This window comes from Pristiophorus japonicus, chromosome 21 (assembly GCF_044704955.1).
Source record: "Pristiophorus japonicus isolate sPriJap1 chromosome 21, sPriJap1.hap1, whole genome shotgun sequence".
Taxonomy (NCBI): domain Eukaryota; kingdom Metazoa; phylum Chordata; class Chondrichthyes; family Pristiophoridae; genus Pristiophorus; species Pristiophorus japonicus.
Genome location: NC_091997.1, coordinates 75,150,380 through 75,172,108, shown reverse-complemented (window position 1 = coordinate 75,172,108; position 21,729 = coordinate 75,150,380). Strand labels below are relative to the sequence as shown.

The 21,729-nt window shown below is 47.3% G+C and overlaps 1 protein-coding gene across 1 annotated transcript in view; it reads left to right on the top strand.

Annotated features, from left to right (window-relative positions):
- The window catches only part of LOC139233720 (potassium/sodium hyperpolarization-activated cyclic nucleotide-gated channel 3-like), a 350,402-nt gene that overhangs the window by 178,905 nt on the left and 149,768 nt on the right, over window positions 1-21,729 (top strand). The window contains exon 4 of the mRNA XM_070864182.1: window positions 12,911-13,129. Within this exon, the coding sequence (XP_070720283.1) occupies window positions 12,911-13,129 (219 nt within the window). The remainder of the gene's footprint in view (window positions 1-12,910; window positions 13,130-21,729) is intronic.

Genomic DNA, 21,729 nt, shown 5'->3' with positions numbered 1-21,729 from the left:
TCAGCGCGAATTCAACGGTGGGCACTCATGCTGGCGTCCTACGACTATACCATAAGGCACAGACCAGGCACAGACAACTGTGCCGACGCGCTCAGCAGGCTACCCCTGGTGACCACGGAAGGGTCTGACGAACAGGACTGTGAGATAGTCATGGCAATCAATGCCTTTGAGTCCACAGGTTCGCCCATGACGGCTCGCCAAATCAGAGCCTGGACGGCCAGCGACCCCACGTTATCCTTAGTAAAAAGATGTGTCCTAACCGGTAACTGGGCAGAGGCTCGCGATGCCTGCCCCGAGGAATTAAAACCCTTTCACAGACGCATGCATGAGCTATCACTACAAGCAGACTGCCTGATGTGGGGCAGCCGAGTAGTCATGCCTCTGCGAGGCAGAGAGGCATTTGTCCGGGAGCTCCACCGCGACAGGGATCGTTCTCATGAAGGCCATAGCCAGATCCCACGTCTGGTGGCCTGGTATTGATGTGGACTTGGAGCTCTGCGTCCGAAGGTGCACCATTTGTGCCCAACTCAGCAATGCCCCCAGGGAGGCTCCACTGGCCCTGGCCTACCAAACCATGGTCGCGGGTGCACGTAGACTATGCGAGCCCATTCATGGGCAAAATGTTCCTCGTAGTTGTAGATGCATTTTCAAAGTGGATCGAATGCACCATTTTAAACTCGAGCACAACCTCCACCACTGTGGAGAGCCTCGCAACCATGTTTGCAACGCACGGAATCCCTGACATATTGGTCAGTGACAATGGTCCGTGCTTCACCACGCAGAATTCCAAGACTTTATAATTGACCACGGCATAAATCACGTCAAGACTGCACCATTCAAGCCGGCCTCCAACGGCCAGGCAGAGAGAGCAGTGCAAATCATTAAACAAGGCATGCTTAAAATCCAAGGTCCTACGCTGCAGGGTCGTCTGTCGCAACTGCTGCTGGCATACAGATCTCATCCGCACTCATTGACTGGGTCCCCCCCCCCCCCCGCGCAACTGTTGATGAAAAGGACTTTAAAAACAAGGCTCTCATTAATCCTCCCAGACATGCACGAAATCGTTGAGGCAAAGCGCCGTAAGCTGACTGAGTACCATGACAGAAATTCGAGGGGGAGATGGAATGAGATAGGGGACAAAGTGTTTGTACTATACTATGGCAGGGGTCCCAAATGGCTTGCAGGGACAGTAACGGGCAAGGAAGGAAACAGGCAACTGGTAGTACAAATGGACAATGGCAAAACCTGCCGGAGGCATGTAGACCAAGTTAAAAGCAGATTTACCAACAACACTGCGGAACCAGAGCCAGACTACAATGTGGAATTCACACCACACCTGTTGGACAGACAGAGGGAACAACCTGAGGAAAGGGCAATCCCAACAGATAGCCCAGGCGAGTCAACAACAATCACACCAATCGAAACAGACAGCCCAGGCGAGATACCAGCAACCACACCCAAAGATAAACAGACACCAAGGCAAACAACTGAACCACAACTCAGATGCTCCACGCGAGAGCATAGACCACCTGAGGGACTGAACCTATAAAGACAATAAGACCTTGGGGGAGGGTGATGTCATGTACCTTACATTATTATAAATAACTGTATCCTAACATGATATACATGACTGTAATAAGATATGACCTGTAACCACCAGCTTACCTTACCACCAGGGGTGCACTTGCAAGAGACAGGTATATAAGCACAGGCCTCAGGCAAGTGCAGCATTCCAGAGCTGTGAAATAAAGGTGCAGGTCCAGAGTGACCTTGACTTCACTACATGCCTCGTGTGAATCTGTACTGAGGGGACAGGAATTTACAACAACTAGCTGCATTAAATAATTTCTTCTCATCAGGTCCCCCTGGTTCCTTTGTCTATTATCTTAAATCTGTGTCAAATTAAATCAATGAATGGAGAAACGAGTAAGATAATGAATTTGTATATATCTATCATGACAATCTTGCATCTAACGCATCTGTCACACTTAACAATATCACATTCAACATCTGATCGTTCTCAGGATAAGTTGCCTTTGCTGGTTCAGGGGCTCCATTCTGCGGACAAAATTTCCTCAGCAACAGCAATTATTTGCTTAACAACATGCATATTTAGACGACTTGTCCACAGGGTGTATTGAATAGGAAAAAGGTTTTTGCTTTGCTCCTGTCAGGCATTATTACCTGTCAGCTGTGTCTCAGTGGGCAGCACATTCGCCTCACACTCCGAAGGTTGTGGGTTTAAGTCCTGCTCCACAGACTGGAGCACAAAAATCTAGGCTGACGCTTCAGTGCAGTACTGAGGGAGTGCTGCACTGTCGAGGTGCCGTCTTTCAGATGAGACATTAAACAGAGTCTGCTCTCTCAGGTGGACCTAAAAGATCCCACGGCACTATTTCGAAGAAGAGCAGGGGTGTTATCCCCGGTGTCCTGGGCCAATATTTATCCCTCAACCAACATCACTAAAAGGACAGATTATCTGGTCATTATCACATTGCTGTTTGTGGGAGCTTGCTGTGCGCAAAATGGCTACCGCGTTTCCCACATTACAACAGTGACTGCACTTCAAAAAGTATACCATCAGCTGTAAAGCATTTTGGGACGTCCAGTGGTCGTGAAAGGCGCTATATAAATTAAGGTATTTTTCCTTTTGACAAGACAGGCCAGCTTAAACACAGTTCCATCTTAGTGTATGAATAATAAGCTGATGGAAATGTAACGCAATACTGTTCATGGAATGGAAGAAAAGCCATCATTTAATATTGAGTTAATTTATTTGTGTTCCAATATGTTCTGCCTCTTTATAGATATTTAGAAAGGAACATAGGAACAGGAGGAGGCCATTGAGCCCCTCGAGCCTGTTTGGCTATTCAATGAGATCATGGCTGATCTGTATCTTAACTCCATCTACCCGTCTTGGTTCTGTAACCTTCAATACCCTTGCCCAACAAAAGTCTATCAATTTCAGTTTTGAAATTTTCAATTGACCCACAGCATCAACAGAGTTTTAGGGGAGAGAGTTCCAGGTTCCCACTGCCTTTTGTGTGAAGAGGTGCTTCCTGACATCACCCCTGAATGGCCCAGCCCTAATTTGTCCCCTTGTTCTCCCTCCAGAGGAACTAGTTTATCTCCATCTACCTTCCCTGGTCCTTCCCTCATTATTACATAGCACATTGCGCCTTACATGGTCCTTATAAAACAGAGCATTCTCTGACGACCTGAGAGATGCCATAGAAGATCTACTGGTAAAATAAATAAGATGACCAAATCTGACAGTTTAAGCATTGAACCGTGCATCATATGCAAATTTAGCATTTTCACGAATAATGAGGCAAAGTTAGCCTGACCTTTATCTTGGATGCAATAGCATGCCAGCAATTTGCCTTCTGAACTTTGAACCCATGGCTGCACAGTCCTGAAATAACACAGCCACAGGCCAGTTGCACATACTTGGTGATTTTATTCTGTTTGTTAAATCTAAGGCTTAGCTTCCCCCTACAATACAAGAGGCAGTGTAGCATCAAGTAGATCAAACGATGGTTTTGCGCCAGTCCAGGTTTTATCGACAGCCGGGGAGGGAGTTTACCCTTGTGTATTTTTTGATTTCATTTATTAACGGGGCGGAATAATGACTGAGGTTATTAACGTCTAACCTTGGCCACAGGGTGGTAAATTGTAGCTTTGTGCCCGCAACTTCTCGTGAAGTGATCTCCAGACATGTCGCGGACAGAGGGAGCTGAGAGAGCGGATCAGGCACTTACGTGGACGGTTAGCTCCAGAGTGGCGTGAATTAGGTCCCCTGCCTGCGCACTTTGTTGGGAGGTGTGCGAGGCAAGGCAACTTAAGGAAATAAAAACAGTTTAAAACTAAGGTGGACCAAAATGTGTTAGAAAAATACTTTTCAATCGACAATTCGTGTAGGGAATGAGAAGAATATATGTATGGGCCAAAAATTCGGGTGCGCCCTGTTTGGGGATGGTAACCGTTGTGAGATGCGAGACTTTGCGCCAGGCACAGAAGTCCCGCCTCTCGTGAGAAATTGGGGGCTACCGCCACCGAAAGGAAGTGGAGCTCTAAATCAAGCACCCTACTTCCTTCCTGGGGGGGGGGGGGAGATGGGGAGCAGACGGAGCGGGAGCGGGGGGGCAGTGCTAAGCACTGGGCTGCATAGCGCTGTCGCGTAGGAGGAGCCCTTCCCTGAATTAAAGCGAAGGGTCCACGCGCGTACTCTGCATTAAAGAACGAGTCCTACCTGGAGCACCAGGGAGCGGGGGTGCCGCGTGATCAGCCCGGCAGTCAAGCAGAGTCCAAATGGGGCTCACAAGAAAAGCGGACTTTTTTTTTTAACAATCAATTGGCCACCTCCCCTAAACCTCCATCATCATAGGTAGTCCCTCGAAATCGAGGAAGACTTGCTGCCACTCTAAAAGTGAGTTCTTAGGTGACTGAACAGTCCAATAAGGGAATTATAGACTCTGTCACAGGTGGGACAGACAGCGGTTGAACGAAAGGGTGGGTGGGACTGGTTTGCCGCACGCTCCTTCCGCTGCCTGCGCTTGTTTTCTGTATGCTCTCGGCGATGAGACTCGAGGTGCTCAGCGCCCTCCCGGATGCTCGTCCTCCACTTAGGGCGGTCTTTGCCCAGGCATTCCCAGATGTCGGTGGGGATGTTGCACTTTATCAAGGAGGCTTTGAGAGTGTCCTTGAAACGTTTCCTCTGCCCACCTGGGGCTCGCTTGCCGTTTAGGAGTTCCGAGTAGAGCGCTTGCTTTGGGAGTCTCGTGTCGGGCATGCGGACAATGTGGCCCGCCCAACGGAGCTGGTCGAGTGTGGTCAGTGCTTCGAAGCTGGGGTATGTTGGCCTGGTCGAGGATGCTAACACTGGTGTGTCTGTTCTCCCAGGGGATTTGCAGGATCTTGCAGAGACATCGTTGGTGGTATTTCTCCAGCGAGTTGAGGTGTCTACTGTATATGGTCCACGTCTCTGAGCCATACAGGAGGGCAGGTATCACTACAGCCCTGTAGACCATGAGCTTGGTGCCCTAAACCTTCACCCATCTAACAGCTGGCCACCTGGTATGCCTCCCCTGAAGCTGTCCCTGTCATCCCCTGGCACAGCATCAGGGGACGTAACCCAATTTAGGGTCAGAGTTGCTAACGGTGCACTGCGCACAGCGATGACGTCACGATCCCCGCAGGCACTAACTGGAGGCGCCAATGATCCGAATTTTCCCCCCCTCTGGTCGGAGGCTTTTTTCGGACGAACGCCTTTGACTGGAGAATTTTAACAAAATTACCTGGTGGTCCGGGACGAGCGTGGGATTCCGGTGGGGAGGCCTTCTCTTCCCGCGCTGTGGAGCGCGCTCCCGCCCTCCAGGTTCCCACGGAGACGGTGCCGTCACGTGTGACTGCTCAACCAATCAGGTACAACATTCTCATTAATAGCGATGAGAGCTCCGTATCTACGAGTTCTCATTGTTATTAATGAGGGGGAAAAAAACAAGCACACTGAGCACAACATAAAAAATAAAAAAACACATCATTAAAATTAATTGAAATTAAAGTTAATAAATGTGTTCGGTAAAAAAATATTTTTCTGATTTTTAAAAAAGTTTTGTAATTAGTGTTTTAAATAAACTTACCTTAGTGGCAGGGTTTTTAACATAAACATGTGTCTTTAAATGTTATTTTTATATGATTTTTATATGTTTTAAAACTCTTACGCTGGTTAAAGTAGGCTATACGCCTGTTTTTACCAGGCGCAAGAGTTTTAAGGACGTTCGCTGGGCAAGAGATGATGGGCAAACGATGTGCGCCTTGCGTGCCAAAAACCAGCTTTTGCGATGGCTTCCCGGGTTGATACACACTCCGCACTGACCCGGGTAGGCCAGAATTTCAGGGCCATTGTAATTTCTTAGCATTAAGGATCCTCATAGGTCTCTCCGTAAGACTTTCTGGGTAGAATGACATTGTTCGGTCCTGTCGGCATTTTGTACCACATTAAGCAGGACACATTACTCCAAAACAACCACTGATATCAAAAGCTGATGGAAATCTGGGCACCATGGAGTGCACAGCAACCCCAGTGACATCATCCTAGCTAGAATATAATTGGAGGAAGGAGAAGGAATGGATCTATCACAGGAAGCTGGGGGGGCGCCGAGATATTTCTTTTAACAGCAGGACATTTTCCAAGATTCTGACAATTGGTAAAATAATGAATGAATGTCGTAATGCGTCCAATATTCTTGTTACAATTGACAACATCTCTGAAGACCACATTCTCCACTTTACAACAGTCAGTGGTGTATGGAATGATTGCATGCGCACCTCATTTAACTCGTAGTTACACAGTCAGGTAGAAGTACAATGACGTATTAAATATGTTCTTAACAAGTGTCGCGCACTCCACACTGTGATGATGATGATGATGATTATTGAGTGTCCGGTACCCGGAACATGTCATAATGTCCTCCACACACGAGCTAAGTGTAGCGGCAAGCTTAATGAGCACAACTTATGGCTCCATCTCTTTCCCAAATAGGATATCGATTTTTGCTGTGCGGAGTGCTGGCACAGCATATTTGCTGAAGTGGTGCACTGTGCGACAGAGCAGCAGAACATTGGTACGCTTCTGTGATTTATCTCTCACGGTGAGCTTTCAGTGGCAGCTGAGCCTTCAAGGGGATGTGTAAGATTAGTATCACAGGTCTCACACACAGTTAGGAGTCAGAAGGCATTTTATTAAGGAGAGTCGGGTCAAATATAGTCAAACGCAACACACAATCAGGATAGACATAGTAGACATACAACCATGACAAGTAGCTGGTACTAGTCCCGATTGGACAGACAGCTGGTAGCACGAACAGCTCTTCTCTGCTCCGTCTGCCCTGAAATGCACTTCAGATATCTCTTTTATTGTCTTTTTAGGGGTGGGCCTGGGGTAAAGTGATGGACAGGATCATTTAACCTACAGGGGCTCTTCCCAAACCAGGGTGCTCAATGGCTCGTCGAGTTCTTTGTCTCAACTCGTAGGTGAAACCCTCTTCTTCACATGTCTTTCCTGTTGATAGAACATAAGAACATAAGAATTAGGAGCAGGAGTAGGCCATGTGGCCCCTCGAGCCTGCTCCGCCATTTAATACGATCATGGCTGATCCAATCATAGTTTCTGAAGGTCCATCTCTCCTGTCCTTACCCTTCCAAGGTTGGAGTCAGACAGGCCATTCTTGGCCTTCAGACATTTGTAGCTGCCTGTTATCAGTTATTTATGTTCACGCTTATCAAGTAGCTTTAGCTATTGTACCGCGGGAATGCATCTTCAATTCTAACACCAGTCTGAAGAGACTTTTTTGTCTCAAGTTATTTCTTCCGCTCCACGATTTCTGACAGATGCACCGAGCACAGGCACAATCAGAGAATAAAGCTCAACCCAATGTTGTCGTGCCCCTCTGAGCAGGCCGGTCTTGACTGAGGAGGGGGTGGGGGTGTAAAGAGGCAGAACGATGCCTATTTTCTTGCTGTTATGGCGAGGGCCCAATACCCTTTGAGGTTTTAAAAAAACTAGAAGTACCACAAACAAACATATCAGTACTCAAGAAGTACCATTATACTTTGTTATATCACTCACTTTTACTATGAGCTTGTACTCATTAAAGTGTTACAGAGGAAATACTCTCTACAACACAGGTTGGTGCCTTAAAATGTGCAGATGGGCTCAGAAATAAAAGATGCAATGAGAAGCAGTCATGAAAGAAAGACCTGCATTTATATACATCTTTCGCAAACTCTGGAGGTCCCAAAGCACTTTACAGCAAATTAAAAATTTTTTTGAGGTGCAGTCACGGTTGTAATGTGGGAAACGTTGCAGTTGATTTTTTTCACAGTGTAAGAATATTGATTCATATTGCAGCAAATTATGGATCTGAGATGCCTTCATTTGTTAAAAGAAAAGAAAGACTTGGGTTTATACAGCATCTTTCATGACCACCGGACGTCTCAAAGCGCTTTACAGCCAATGTAGTGCTTTTGGAGTGTAGTCACTGTTGTAATGTGGGAAACGCGACAGCCAATTTGCGCACAGCAAGCTCCCACAAATAGCAATGAAATGACTCGATCATCTGTATTTGTTATGTCGATTGAGGGATAAATAAATTCCAGGACACCGGGGATAACTCCTCTGCTCTTTTTCGAAATAGTGACACGGGATCTTTTACGGCCACCTGAGAGAGCAGACGGGGCCTCGGTTTAACGTCTCATCCAAAAGACAGCACCTCTGACAGTGACGCACTCCCTCAGCATTGCACTGGGAGTGTCAGCCTAGGTTTTTGTGCTCACATCCCCAGATTTGAACCCACAACCTTCTAGACTCAGGGGTGTGTATGCTATTCACTGAGCCACAGCTGACACTTAAAGGAATACTGGCAAACCTTTCTTTTCATGGTCAGGAGGGAAAGTTGTTGTGAAACATTATTGTCATGGCAACAATACGTGCAACTAATCACATGATGAGCATTTCACCTGATTTACCACGAACAACACCACAGGAGATCTGCTCATATTTACATATCTTTTAGAGCCGAGGAGATTTTTTTCAACATATTAAGGTGAACTGATCGGGTAGCTAGACAGAAGCTATTTCCGCTAGTCGGGGATTCTAGGACTAGGGGGCCATAGCCTAAAAATTAGAGCCAGACCTTTTAGAAGTGAAATTAGGAGACACTTCTACACACAAAGGGTGGTAGAAGTTTGGAACTCTCTTCCGCAAACGGCAATTGATGCCAGATCAATTGTCAATTTTAAATCGGAGATTGATAGATTTTTGTTAACCAAAGGTGTTAAGGAATATGGGGCAAAGGCAGGGTATATGGGGTTAGGTCACAGATCCGCCATGATCTCATTGTATGGTGCAACAGGCTCGAGGGGCTAAATGGCCTACTTCTGTTCCTATATTTCTATGGGAAAGATTACTGCAGATCATCGATAAGAATGATTATGATCATATATACATTGGCTCGTGTGGAGCATAAACACCGGCAAAGACCTATTGGGTCAAATGACCTGGTCTGTGCTCTAAATTCTATGTAATAAAGAAGCAGTGTTCTCTGTCAACATCCTGTTAACCTATAGCTGCAAAAAAAACATCAGTTATGAGAATAGTGCATGAAATGTATCCATTCAATTTATATGCGTTGTACAAAATGGTTCGATATTTCTTGACAAATTTCATTCTAAGGATTTGCACAGAGCCTCAATGCACAGGGACACAAACAAGCTGTGTCACCTTCTGGTTGGAGGTAGGCAGTGATTTCCAGTATTCAGCCACCCTGCCCGCAGGAGAGCATTACGTGAAGCCAGAGTGTTTCTGCAGAGGGCTGAGGGAGAGTCGGAGAATGAGCCTCCCAGGCTGCACTGTCTTGCATCCCAGTTAGCATTGGAACAGCATTGATGGGAAACAGGTTACAAGCCTGTCCAGGGAATCATACAAAGGTTAGGGGCATGGGCACGCCAGATAGGGGCTGAATGGAAAAATGTAAAGCAATGATGAGGGAGGTTGACTTCTGAAAATAGGTTGAGTGGGTTGGGCCTATACACATTGGAGTTCAGAAGAATGAGAGGTGATCTTATTGAAACTTATAAGGTAACAAGGGGGCTCGACAAGGTGGATGCAGAGAGGATATTTCCACTCATAGGAAAAACTAAAACTAGGGGACATAGTCTCAGAATATGGAGCCGCCCATTTAAAACTGAGATGAGGAGAAATTTCTTCTCTCAAAGGGTTGTAAATCTATGGAATTCTCTGCCCCATAGAGCTGTGGAGGCTGGGTCATTGAATATATTTAAGGCGGAGATAGACAGATTTTTGCGCGATAAGGGTCATGGAGAGCGGGCAGGGAAGTGGAACTGAGTCCATGATCAGATCAGCCATGAACTTATTGAATGGCGGAGCAGACTCGAGGGGCCAAATGGCCTACTCCTGCTCCTTAATCGTTTGTTCTTATGTTCTTAACATAAAATTCCGTTGTATGTGCTCTGATAGCTCAATTGGTAAATGATAAGTGTGCAGCTCAGTCACACAGTTCAGAAAGGTCTCAAGTTTGGTTTTAATTCTCCCTAATTCTGACCAATGAACATCCCTGATTTTCTGCGCTCCACCATTGGTGGCCATGCCTTCGACTGCCTGGGCCCTAAGCTCTGGAATTCCCTCCCTAAACCTCTCTACCTCTCTTTCCTCCTTTACGATGCTCCTGAAAACCTACCTCTTTAACCAAGCATTTGGTCACCAATGTTCCCTCTAATTTGCGGTCTAAATGCGCGGTCCTCTACTCATTGGAGTTTAGAAGACTGAGAGGTAATGGTATTGAAACGTATAAGATTCTGAGGGGGCTCGACAAGGTAGATGCAGAGAGGATATTTCCCCTCGTGAGGGAATCTAGAACTAGGGGGCATCGTTTCATAATAAGGGGCCGCCCATTTAGAACTGAGATGAGGAGGAATTTCTTCTCTCAGAGGATCATGAATCTTTGGAATTCTCTACCCCAGAGAGCTGTGGAGGCTGGGTCATTGAATATATTTAAGGCGGAGATAGACAGATTTTTGAACGACAGGGGAGTCAAGGGTTATGGGGAGCGGGCAGGGAAGTAGAGCTGAGTCCGTGATCAGACCAGCCATGATCTTAATTGAATAGCGGAGCAGGCCAGAGGGGCAAAATGGCCGACTCCTGCTCCTATTTCTTATGTTCTTATGTCCCTTTAAGTTTGCTGCGCAGCCACTGTGCGGTTGCCCACGTGCGGGAGATCTTCCAGCGACAGCAGCCGGTGAGCAGCCTGCACGGGACCTCCAGATTGGTGCGTGACCACATAGCCGCGCATCTCAGTGGGGAACACCGTTTGTCGCCTGTCGTAAGCAACATCTCCTTGTGCAGATTTTGTCTGACAATCGCTCCTGTGAAGCGCCGTGGGTCGTTTTACTACATAAATGCTACTCGCTGTTGTTGAGAAACCAGCCTGTTGACCCTTGGATTTAAGACTGTGTGGCATAATTGCACTCAAAATCCAAACCGGATGTGGGTGGGAAGGGATGTCAGCTGTACGAGCGTTGTGTTATTAATCTTATGACTCACGTCATTTGGAGAGGAATAAAGGTGAAAACCCCTCAGTCTCTCGTGACGCTGACTCGTCGCTCGGAAAAAAAAATGCTACGAATTTGTAGTTGTTTTCACCCAGAGTTAAAGGCGCTATATAAATGCAAGCTGTTGTTGTTGTTATAATGCAGCCATAGTTCCAGTTCCTGGTCACTGCTCAGTACCTCCTGCTAGAATGAGTGTCAGTGTTGGCTGCTCGGCTGTGATGCCCTCCACAGTTGAATAACCAGCAAGCATTTGCTGTCTGGGTTCACATATAAAGAATGGATACTTGGGTGAGGTGGTGGTTACCAGTTTCCATGAACTCATCAGCTCATCCGCTACTGAAGCCCTCACCCGTGCCTTTGCTTCCTCTAGACTTGACTATTCCAACGCACTTCCGGCTGGCCTCCCGCCCTCCATAATCTTAAGCTCATCCAAAACTCTGCCCCGCCCCCACCCCTCCCCACATCCCAACTCGTACCAAGTCCCGCTCGCCCATCACCCCCTGTGCTCGCTGACCTACACTGGCTCCCGGTTAAGCAACATCTCGATTTCCTTGTTTTCAAATCCTTCCATGGCCCTTGCCCCCTCCCTATCTCTGTGACCTCCTCCAGCCCTCCAACCCTCTGAGCTATCTCCAATTCTGGCCTCTTGTGCATCCCCGTTTTAATCCTTTCGCCATCGGTGGCCGTGCCTTCAGCTGCCTGGGCCCTAAGCTCTGGAACTCCCTCCCTAAACCTCTCCACCTTTCTACCTCTTTCTCCTCCTTTAAGACGTTGCTTAAACCCTACATAACACCTACCCTAACATCTCCTTATGAGGCTCGGTATCACATTTTGTTTGATAACACTCCTGCGAAGCACCTTGGGACGTTTTACTACTTTAAAGGTGCTATATAAATATAGCCTGTTGTTGTTGGTGAACTGTACTCCAACATGCATCAAGTCCTTCAGGAGTGTGTGTGTGTGTGTGTGGGCGGTTTGATGAAGGGTAGGGGAAAGAAGGGGAAAAAAGCTGCAACTTAATTATTTAGGCACCCTTATTAAATATGCTAATTGTTCTCTGCTTCACTCTAAACAACGCACAGTTGCTTAACCATTGTGGCAAGGATGGAACGTACAGTATAGAACGATGTGGATCGGACTATTTTTCAACTCCATCTAATGAAGAGACGACATACAGCCTCTTCGAGTCTAAATAGGCCACTTTTGATTTTAAAAGAAAGAAATACTTGGATTTATATCGCGTCCTTCATGACGACTGGACATCTCAAAGTACTTTACAGCTGATGAAGTACTTTTTGAAGTGCAGTCACTGTTGCAATATAGGAAACGCGGCAGCCAATTTGCACTCAGCAAGCTCCCACAAACAGCAATGTGATAGTGACCAGATAATCTGATTTTTTTTTGTTATGTTGATTGAGGGATAAATATTGGCCAGGACACCGGGGATAACTCCCCCGCTCTTCTTCAAAGTAGTGCCGTGGGATCTTTTACGTCCACTTGAGAGGGCAGACAGCATCAGCATCAATTTCCACTCGGGTTTAACGTCTCACCCAAAAGACGGCACCTCCAACAGTGCAGCGCTCCCTCAGCACTGCACTGGGAGTGCCAGCCTCGAGTTATGTGCTCAAGTCCCTGGAGTGAGACATGAACCCACAATCTCCTGACCCACAGGCGAGAGAGTGCTACCCACTGAGCCACAGCTGACTTTGGAGTTTACGTCGGTTCTACTTCTGTGTGTGTGTTTTTCTTATACACTCTGATGGTTGGTTCTCTTTCGCAGGATGCCTCCTGGTCGAAGCAGTATTCCTACGCACTGTTCAAGGCGATGAGCCACATGCTGTGCATCGGGTATGGACAGCAGGCACCGGTTGGCATGTCTGACGTCTGGCTGACGATGCTCAGTATGATCGTAGGAGCTACCTGCTATGCCATGTTCATCGGTCACGCCACAGCCCTCATCCAGTCGTTGGACTCCTCTCGGAGACAGTACCAAGAGAAGGTGAGTACTCCGTCACGTGTGGCGATATTGCTCGACGCGCGTCTTAAGCGATGAGCCCCCGTTGCGGGAATCTCTTGGTAGCAGTATTAAGAACATAAGAACATAAGAAATAGGAGCAGGAGTAGACCATACGGCCCCTCGAGCCTGCTCCGCCATTTAATATGGTCATGGTTGATCCGACCATGGACTCAGCTCCACTTCCCTGCCCGCTCCCCATAACCCCTTATTCTCGTATTGTTTAAGAAACTGTCTATTTCCGTCTTAAATTTATTCAATGTCCCAGCTTCCACAGCTCTCTGAGGCAGTGAATTCCACAGATCCACAACCCTCTGAGAGAAAAAATTTCTCCTCATCTCAGTTTTAAATGGGTGGCCCCTTATTCTAAGATTATGCCCTCTAGTTCTAGTCTCCCCCATCAGTGGAAACATCCTCTCTGCATCCACCTTGTCAAGCCCCCTCATAATCTTATACGTTTCGATAAGATCACCTCTCATTCTTCTGAATTCCAATGAGTAGAGGCCCAACCTACTCAACCTTTCCTCATAAGTCAACCCCCTCATCCCCGGAATCAACCTAGTGAACCTTCTCTGAACTGCCTCCAAAGCAAGTATATCCTTTCGTAAATATGTAAACCCAAACTGCACGCAGTATTCCAGGTGTGGCCTCACCAATACCCTGTATAACTGTAGCAAGACTTCCTATGTTGTTATGTTCTTATTACTGCTACCCATACCGGATGGCGTGGTACTGGTAGGAAACCAGTACACCTGATACCGATGCTGCCAATTTTATTGGAGGAGATAGTGTTAATTCAGGACCCTGCAGTATTGTAGTGAATAATAGATACCCGAGAGTGTATACAAGGCAGTAATCTAATCGAGGGGTCCATTCTTGTTGGAAGCTGTGAGAATCCTAAGGTGTGTCACCTGAACTCGGAGATTAAATTGCTCTTTTTAAATTGCTCCAAGTTGTCTGTGCATAACACAATACTTTAATTCAATAGAAGGATGTCGTCAGTTCATTTTGGGTGAACTTATTTGTGCTCCAATGTGTTCTGCATTGTTGACTTATCGTGGTGATTATCTGAAGGCTTAATGATTACAATGGATGGTTACTTAGAAATATTATTCAATTAATTGTATAGACAATGCTATGGCTGGCAGATATATATATATATATATATATAAACGCTATTTTAAATAAGTAGATAAAGGTATCAAGAAATGTATTTCCAGTATTGCAAATGGTATTATTAATACTAGCACTACTACAATCAACTAACAATTGCAACAACAACCTACATTTATATCGCACCTTTAATGTTAGAAAAAAGTACATGTTGACAGTCAACCTCCTCTTCCCTGGTTCACAACAACATGTATCGAATAAGCGCAAGATGTCCTAGTGGAGTATACGAACAGACATTAACTGTATACAGAAAGCGACTTTTTCCCGGTTTCTGTATCCTTCCAGCACTCTCTGACATACGGTTGAAAACCACGATCCTTTATGCATCATATTTTGATGACATCAAAGGAAAATGTCACAGATAAGACTGCATGGCATATCGATTCCCAAACCCTTTGTAAGCAGACTATGCAGGTAAACAGTTGGAGCTTGTTTACTTCAAACTATTTCCCTTAAACAAGACTTCCTTTACCTATTGTTATCTTCAGCAAATGGACTCGCTACCCCTGTTCTATTGCCTGAACACTAAACATTAACCATGGGTTACATCATTACTAACACCCAGGGCTGGATTTTGGGCCTTTCTGTTTCTGGGGCGGAAACAAAGGAAACAAACGACAGGTTATCGGCCGAGAATAGTTTGGGCTTTGGCCAGGAAGTTTGGGCATCTGGGCCCTGTGTCAGCACTTTTCATGGCGCACGGATGGGAAACTCACGAACTAAAATGCCGGGCCGTGTGCACTCCGAGAGAGGCCGGGGGGGGGGAACCCTTAAAAAAAAAACACAAAAACATTCCCAAAACATTGCCCACGCCACCACAACACAAATCGTTAAAAGAACAAACACTTACCCGCGGAGAACTTTACCTCCATCTGCGTCGCCAGATATGCCGGCCCGCTCTGATTTTCTAGGGGTCATTGCGGGTGCACTTCCGGGCGGACGGGTCGGGCAAAAGTCCAAACTCCTGCCAGAGTCACAACCGGAGGCGTCGCACACCAAGCGCAGCTCTTCCCGGCAGTGCTGCTTCACTCCGCTGCAAAACCCGACCCGAGGATCACGGTGGGGCGCTGGAGACCTCACTGCGCACCTTTCACACCGCTCCGGGGCGCAACCCCGAGCGCAAAGGACTGGAAAATCCCGACCTTATTCCCTTACACAAGCACATTATATCTCAGAAAACAAGCAATGCATTCTTCTTACAACACTTCAAAGTCATCCTATTTATATTAGAATGCCTGGAAAGCCTGTTAATCCAAGATACAAAGAAGTTTCACTGTTAACTCTTAAATCCCCAAGATGTCCAACATACATCTCTCCAGGATGTCCAATAGTACAGAGGAACCAAAATAGGAATGAATGTCAAGCAACAGAAGGCGGCTTAGCAGATGTGACCAACAGTTTTGTCAAAGAGATGGGTTTTGAGAAACACTGTAGAGACCGGGAGCGAAATCGAGAGGCGGAGAGGTTTAGGGAAGGATTTAAGACGGAGGTGGTTGATACCTCGTCCACCGATGGTGGGATGAAAGGAGGGAGGGCTGCATGGAGGAAGAGATGGTTAGGCTGGAACAGGTTAACGAGGTCGAGTGGCGCAAAGCCATGAAAGAAATTGCAGGTGAGAGCGAGGATTTTAATTCAATGTTTTTGAGGATGGAGAGACAGAGGAGGCAAGCAAGATGGTGGGCAAGTGGCACTTTGTGTGGGCAAGTGTGTGGGTGGTAGAGTTCTGGCCAAGGTTTGAGTTTATGGATGGGAGGCTGGCCAAGAGAGAATTGGAGAAAAGACGTCTAGAGATAACTAAAGGTGTCCAAGACTTTCTTCAGCTATTGAAATGGAAGTTTAAGTCATGGGGGCACTATTTGGAAATCTTCTCTGAGCAGCTCCTCTACCTTGTGAGCATCCTCTGAAATCCTGAGGTGTTTGCTTCCAAATGAGTCTTCCCCCATCACCATCTTTCGTCACTTTACTTGCTTCCCCTCCCAATTTATTGGCTTATGCAGGACCCTGGCCAAGGTTTGCCTTCTAATACTTCGCTCAGTTGACCCATCTCCCACACGTGTGAGCCTGGACAGCAAGGCATCACATCCAGGGCTGACTTTGTCCTCGGCCACCTTGGCTTAACATCTCACAGAGAGAAACCGAGGCCGAAAAAGATGAGCAAGGTGATTTGTAACCCTTGGCCACGGCAGCCTCGCTGCAGGTATCATTGAATGGTTACAGCACGGAAGAAGGGAATAAGGGGTCATGGGGAGCGGGCAGGGAAGTGGACCTGAGTCCACAATCGGATCAGCCATGATCATATTGAATGGCGGAGTAGGCACGAGGGGCCATATGGACTACTCCTGCTCCTATTTCTTATGTTCTTATGTAAGACCATTTGGCACGTTGAGCCCGTGCCGACTCTCAGCTAGTCCCATTCCCCCCGCCTTTTCCCCGTAGCCCTGCAATTGTTTTTTCTTGAGATACTTATCCAACTCCCTTTTAAAAGATAAATTGAGTCTGCCCCCACCACCCTTTCAGGCAGCGCATTCCAGATCTTAACCACTCGCTGCGTAAAAACGTTTTTTCTTGCATCGCCTTTGGTTCTTCTGCCAATCACCTTAAATCCGTGTCCTCTGGTTTTCGACCCTTCCACCAATGGGAACAGTCTCTACTTTGTCCAGACCCCTCATGATTTTGAACACCTCGATCAAATCTCCTCTCAACCTTCTCTGCTCCAAGGAGAACAACCCCAGCTTCTCCAGCCTCTCCATGGAACTGAGATCCCTCATCCCTGGAACCATTCTCGTAAAGCTTTTTTGCACCCTCTCTAAGGCCTTCACATCCTTCCGAAAGTGCGGTGCCCAGAATGTTTAGATGGATTACATTCTCTGCTTTGATTATTTATAATTGTAATAAAAAGCTCCACCTAGTGGACTTCTGTGGTAATGCAACTGTTGGTGTACAATAAAAGGGGCATGTGACCAGATCACCTGACAAGTTCCTGAGTACAGTCATCTTGTCGTGTGTGTTGTTAGTGATGTCATAAAGAAGATATGACAATAAAAGTAGGCAGAGGAAATGTTTGAAGGACACCCTCGAAGCCTCCTTGATAAAGTGCAACATCCCCACCGACACCTGGGAGTCCCTGGCCTAAGACCGCCCTAAGTGGAGGAAGAGCATCCAGGAGGGCGCTGAGCATCTCGGGTCTCGTCGCCGAGAGCATGCAGAAACCAAGCGCAGACAGCTGAAGGAGCGTGCGGCCAACCAGGCTCCCCACCCACCCTTTCCTTTAACCACTGTCTGTCCCACCTGTGACAGAGACTGTAATTCCTGTATTGGACTGCACAGTCACCTGAGAACTCACTTTTAGAGTGGAAGCAAGTCTTCCTCGATTTCGAGGGATAGCCTACGATGATGATCACAATAATGATAACCAATCATCATCATCATCATAGGCAGTCCCTTGGAATTGAGGAAAACTTACTTCCACTCTAAAAATGAGTTTTTAGGTGACTGAACAGTCCAATACGAGAACCACAGTCCCTGTCACAGGTGGGACAGACAGTGGTTGAAGGAAAGGGTGGGTGGGACTGGTTTGCCGCACGCTCCTTCCGCTGCCTGCACTTGATTTCTGCATGCTCTCGGCGACGAGACATAGAAACATAGAAACATAGAAAATAGGTGCAGGAGTAGGCCATTCGGCCCTTCAAGCCTGCACCGCCATTCAATGAGTTCATGGCTGAACATGCAACTTCAGTACCCCATTCCTGCTTTCTCGCCATACCCCTTGATCCCCCTAGTAGTAAGGACTTCATTTAACTCCTTTTTGAATATATTTAGTGAATTGGCCTCAACAACTTCCTATGGTCGAGAATTCCACAGGTTCACCACTCTCTGGGTGAAGAAGTTTCTCCTCATCTCGGTTCTAAATGGCTTACCCCTTATCCTTAGACTGTGACCGCTGGTTCTGGACTTCCCCAACATTGGGAACATTCTTCCTGCATCTAACCTGTCTGAACCCATCAGAATTTTAAACGTTTCTATGAGGTCCCCTCTCATTCTTCTGAACTCCAGTGAATACAAGCCCAGTTGATCCAGTCTTTCTTGATAGGTCAGTCCCGCCATCCCGGGAATCAGTCTGGTGAACCTTCGCTGCCCTCCCTCAATAGCAAGAATGTCCTTCCTCAAGTTAGGAGACCAAAACTGTACACAATACTCCAGGTGTGGCCTCACCAAGGCTCTGTACAACTGTAGCAATACCTCCCTGCCCCTGTACTCAAATCCCATCGCTATGAAGGCCAACATGCCATTTGCTTTCTTAACCGCCTGCTGTACCTGCATGCCAACCTTCAATGACTGATGTACCATGACACCCAGGTCTCGTTGCACCTCCCCTTTTCCTAATCTGTCACCATTCAGATAATAGTCTATCTCTCTGTTTTTACCACCAAAGTGGATAACCTCACATTTATCCACATTACACTTCATCTGCCATGCATTTGCCCACTCACCTACCTATCCAAGACACTCTTCAGCCTCATAGCATCCTCCTCGCAGCTCACACTGCCACCCAACTTAGTGTCATCCGCAAATTTGGAGATACTACATTTAATCCCCTCATCTCAATCATTAATGTACAGTGTAAACAGCTGGGGCCCCAGCACAGAACCTTGCGGTACCCCACTAGTCACTGCCTGCCATTCTGAAAAGTCCCAATTTACTCCTACTCTTTGCTTCCTGTCTGACAACCAGTTCTCAATCCATGTCAGCACACTACCCCCAATCCCATGCGCTTTAACTTTGCACATTAATCTCTTGTGTGGGACCTTGTCGAAAGCCTTCTGAAAGTCCAAATATACCACATCAACTGGTTCTCCCTTGTCCACTCTACTGGAAACATCCTCAAAAAATTCCAGAAGATTTGTCAAGCATGATTTCCCTTTCACAAATCCATGCTGACTTGGACCTATCATGTCACCTCTTTCCAAATGCGCTGCTATGACATCCTTAATAATTGATTCCATCATTTTACCCACTACTGAGGTCAGGCTGACTGGTCTATAATTCCCTGTTTTCTCTCTCCCTCCTTTTTTAAAAAGTGGGGTTACATTGGCTACCCTCCACTCGATAGGAACTGATTCAGAGTCTATGGAATGTTAGAAAATGACTGTCAATGCATCCACTATTTCCAAGGCCACCTCCTTAAGTACTCTGGGATGCAGTCCATCAGGCCCTGGGGATTTATCGGCCTTCAATCCCATCAATTTCCCCAACACAATTTCCCGACTAATAAGGATTTCCCTCAGTTCCTCCTCCTTACTAGACCCTCTGACCCCTTTTATATCCGGAAGGTTGTTTGTGTCCTCCTTAGTGAATACCGAACCAAAGTACTTGTTCAATTGGTCTGCCAATACTTTGTTCCCCGTTATGACTTCCCCTGATTCTGACTGCAGGGGATCTACGTTTGTCTTTACTAACCTTTTTTCTCTTTACATAAGATATATAGAAACTTTTGCAATCCGTCTTAATTAAGCTTCTTCTCGTACTCCTAGAGACTAGAGGTGCTCAGCGCCCTCCCGGATGCACTTCCTCCATTTAGGGTGGTCTTTGCCCAGGGACTCCCAGGTGTCAGTGGGGATGTTGCACTTTATCAGGGAGGCTTTGAGGGTGTCCTTGTAACGTTTCCTCTGCCCACCTTTGGCTCGTTTGCCGTGAAGGAGCTCCGAATAGAGCACTTGCTTTGGGAGTCTCGTGACTGGCATGCGGACATTGTGGCCCGCCCAACGGAGCTGATCGAGTGTGGTCAGTGCTTCAATGCTGGGGATGTTGGCCTGGTCGAGGACACTAATGTTGGTGCGTCTGTCCTCCCAGGGGATTTGCATAATCTTGCGGAGACATCGTTGGTAGTGTTTCTCCAGCGACTTGGGGTGTCTACTGTACATGGCAACACAGCTGAATGTGAGCGGTGCTGGCATTACATCATGTTGCAGCAGTATGAGGAGGAAAGCAGATATATCCTCTGTGCTGTCACGGACTGCAGTCGTTCACGTTTGAGCAGTTGACAAGGCGACCAGCTTGGTGACCCCCGCCACATGCCAAGCACCAGACAGTCATTGCACCATCCGTCCTGCTCTACTCACCTCTGCTCGGGGACCAGGCTGCAGCGATGCTGCTGACAGAATCCTCGTCGCCGCTCGCACCGAGAGAGAGAGCAAGAGATTGAGTGAGAGAGCGAGAGAGCGAGAGAGAGCGAGGGAGAGAGCGCGAGGAAGCGAGAGAGAGTGAGAGAGCGCGCGAGAGTGAGAGCGAGAGAGTGAGAGAGTGAGAGAGAGAGCGAGAGAGCGAGAGAGAGCGAGAGAGCATGAGAGCGAGAGAGAGTAAGGGAGAGAGTGCGAGGAAGCGAGAGAGAGTGAGAGAGCGCGCGAGAGTGAGAGCAAGAGAGTGAGAGAGTGAGAGCGAGAGATCGCGAGAGCGAGAGAGAGTGAGCGAGAGAGAGCGAGCGAGAGAGAGCAAACGAGAGTGAGAGAGAGCGGGAGAGAGCAAGAGAGAGCGAGGGAGAGAGCGCGAGGGAGCGAGAGTGAGAGAGTGAGCGAGAGAGAGAGCAAACGAGAGCGAGAGAGAGCGAGGGAGAGAGCGCGAGGGAGCGAGAGTGAGAGAGCGCACGAGAGCGAGAGAGTGAGAGCGAGAGAGCGCAAGAGCGAGAGAGTGAGAGAGCGAGAGAGAGTGAGAGAGAGTGAGAGAGCGAGAGAGAGAGCGAGAGAGCGAGAGAGCGAGGGAGAGGGAGACACCTCGTTGATGAGCGAGAATTAAACTGTTTCAAACTCCTCTACTTGGTATTCAACAGCGAACTAAAAAAAGGAAGGAAATGAGATGCAACAATGTAGCCTCACATTCCACGGTATTGCTGGCAGCTCAGGGACTAACCCACTTAACAGGGTAGAAATAACAGACGCTGGAAATCTGAAATAAAAATGAGAACTTGCATAGCAGGTCAATCCACACAGTAAAGGGGGTAATAGATTTACACTGAGGATGTAACTCGTCATCAGTTCTTCACGGCTGGGTCAGATTGGAGAGCTGCCTTTATGGGGACAGTGATAGATAGATTTAAAAAATCTAGACGGGAGACGAGGAGAAATATTTTCACTTGGGAACGCACGACCTGCAAAAGAGGTAGAAGCTGATTTCATAAATCATTTTAACCGGGAGTTGGACAGGTGCTGGAGGATGAGGAACTTACAGGGTTACGGTCAAAAAAGCGGGGTGAGGGGGATACTAAACATGACTGCTCTTTCAAGGAGCCAGATAGATGGAGAAGGATGGGCAGAGGTGCAAGTGTTTCTTGAAGGGACCAGGCCACATTGGTTTTGACAGCTGTGCTGGTCCTTTGGTCATGTGGCCCTGGTCCCTTTAAGAAAGTTTCTGTTAATGTG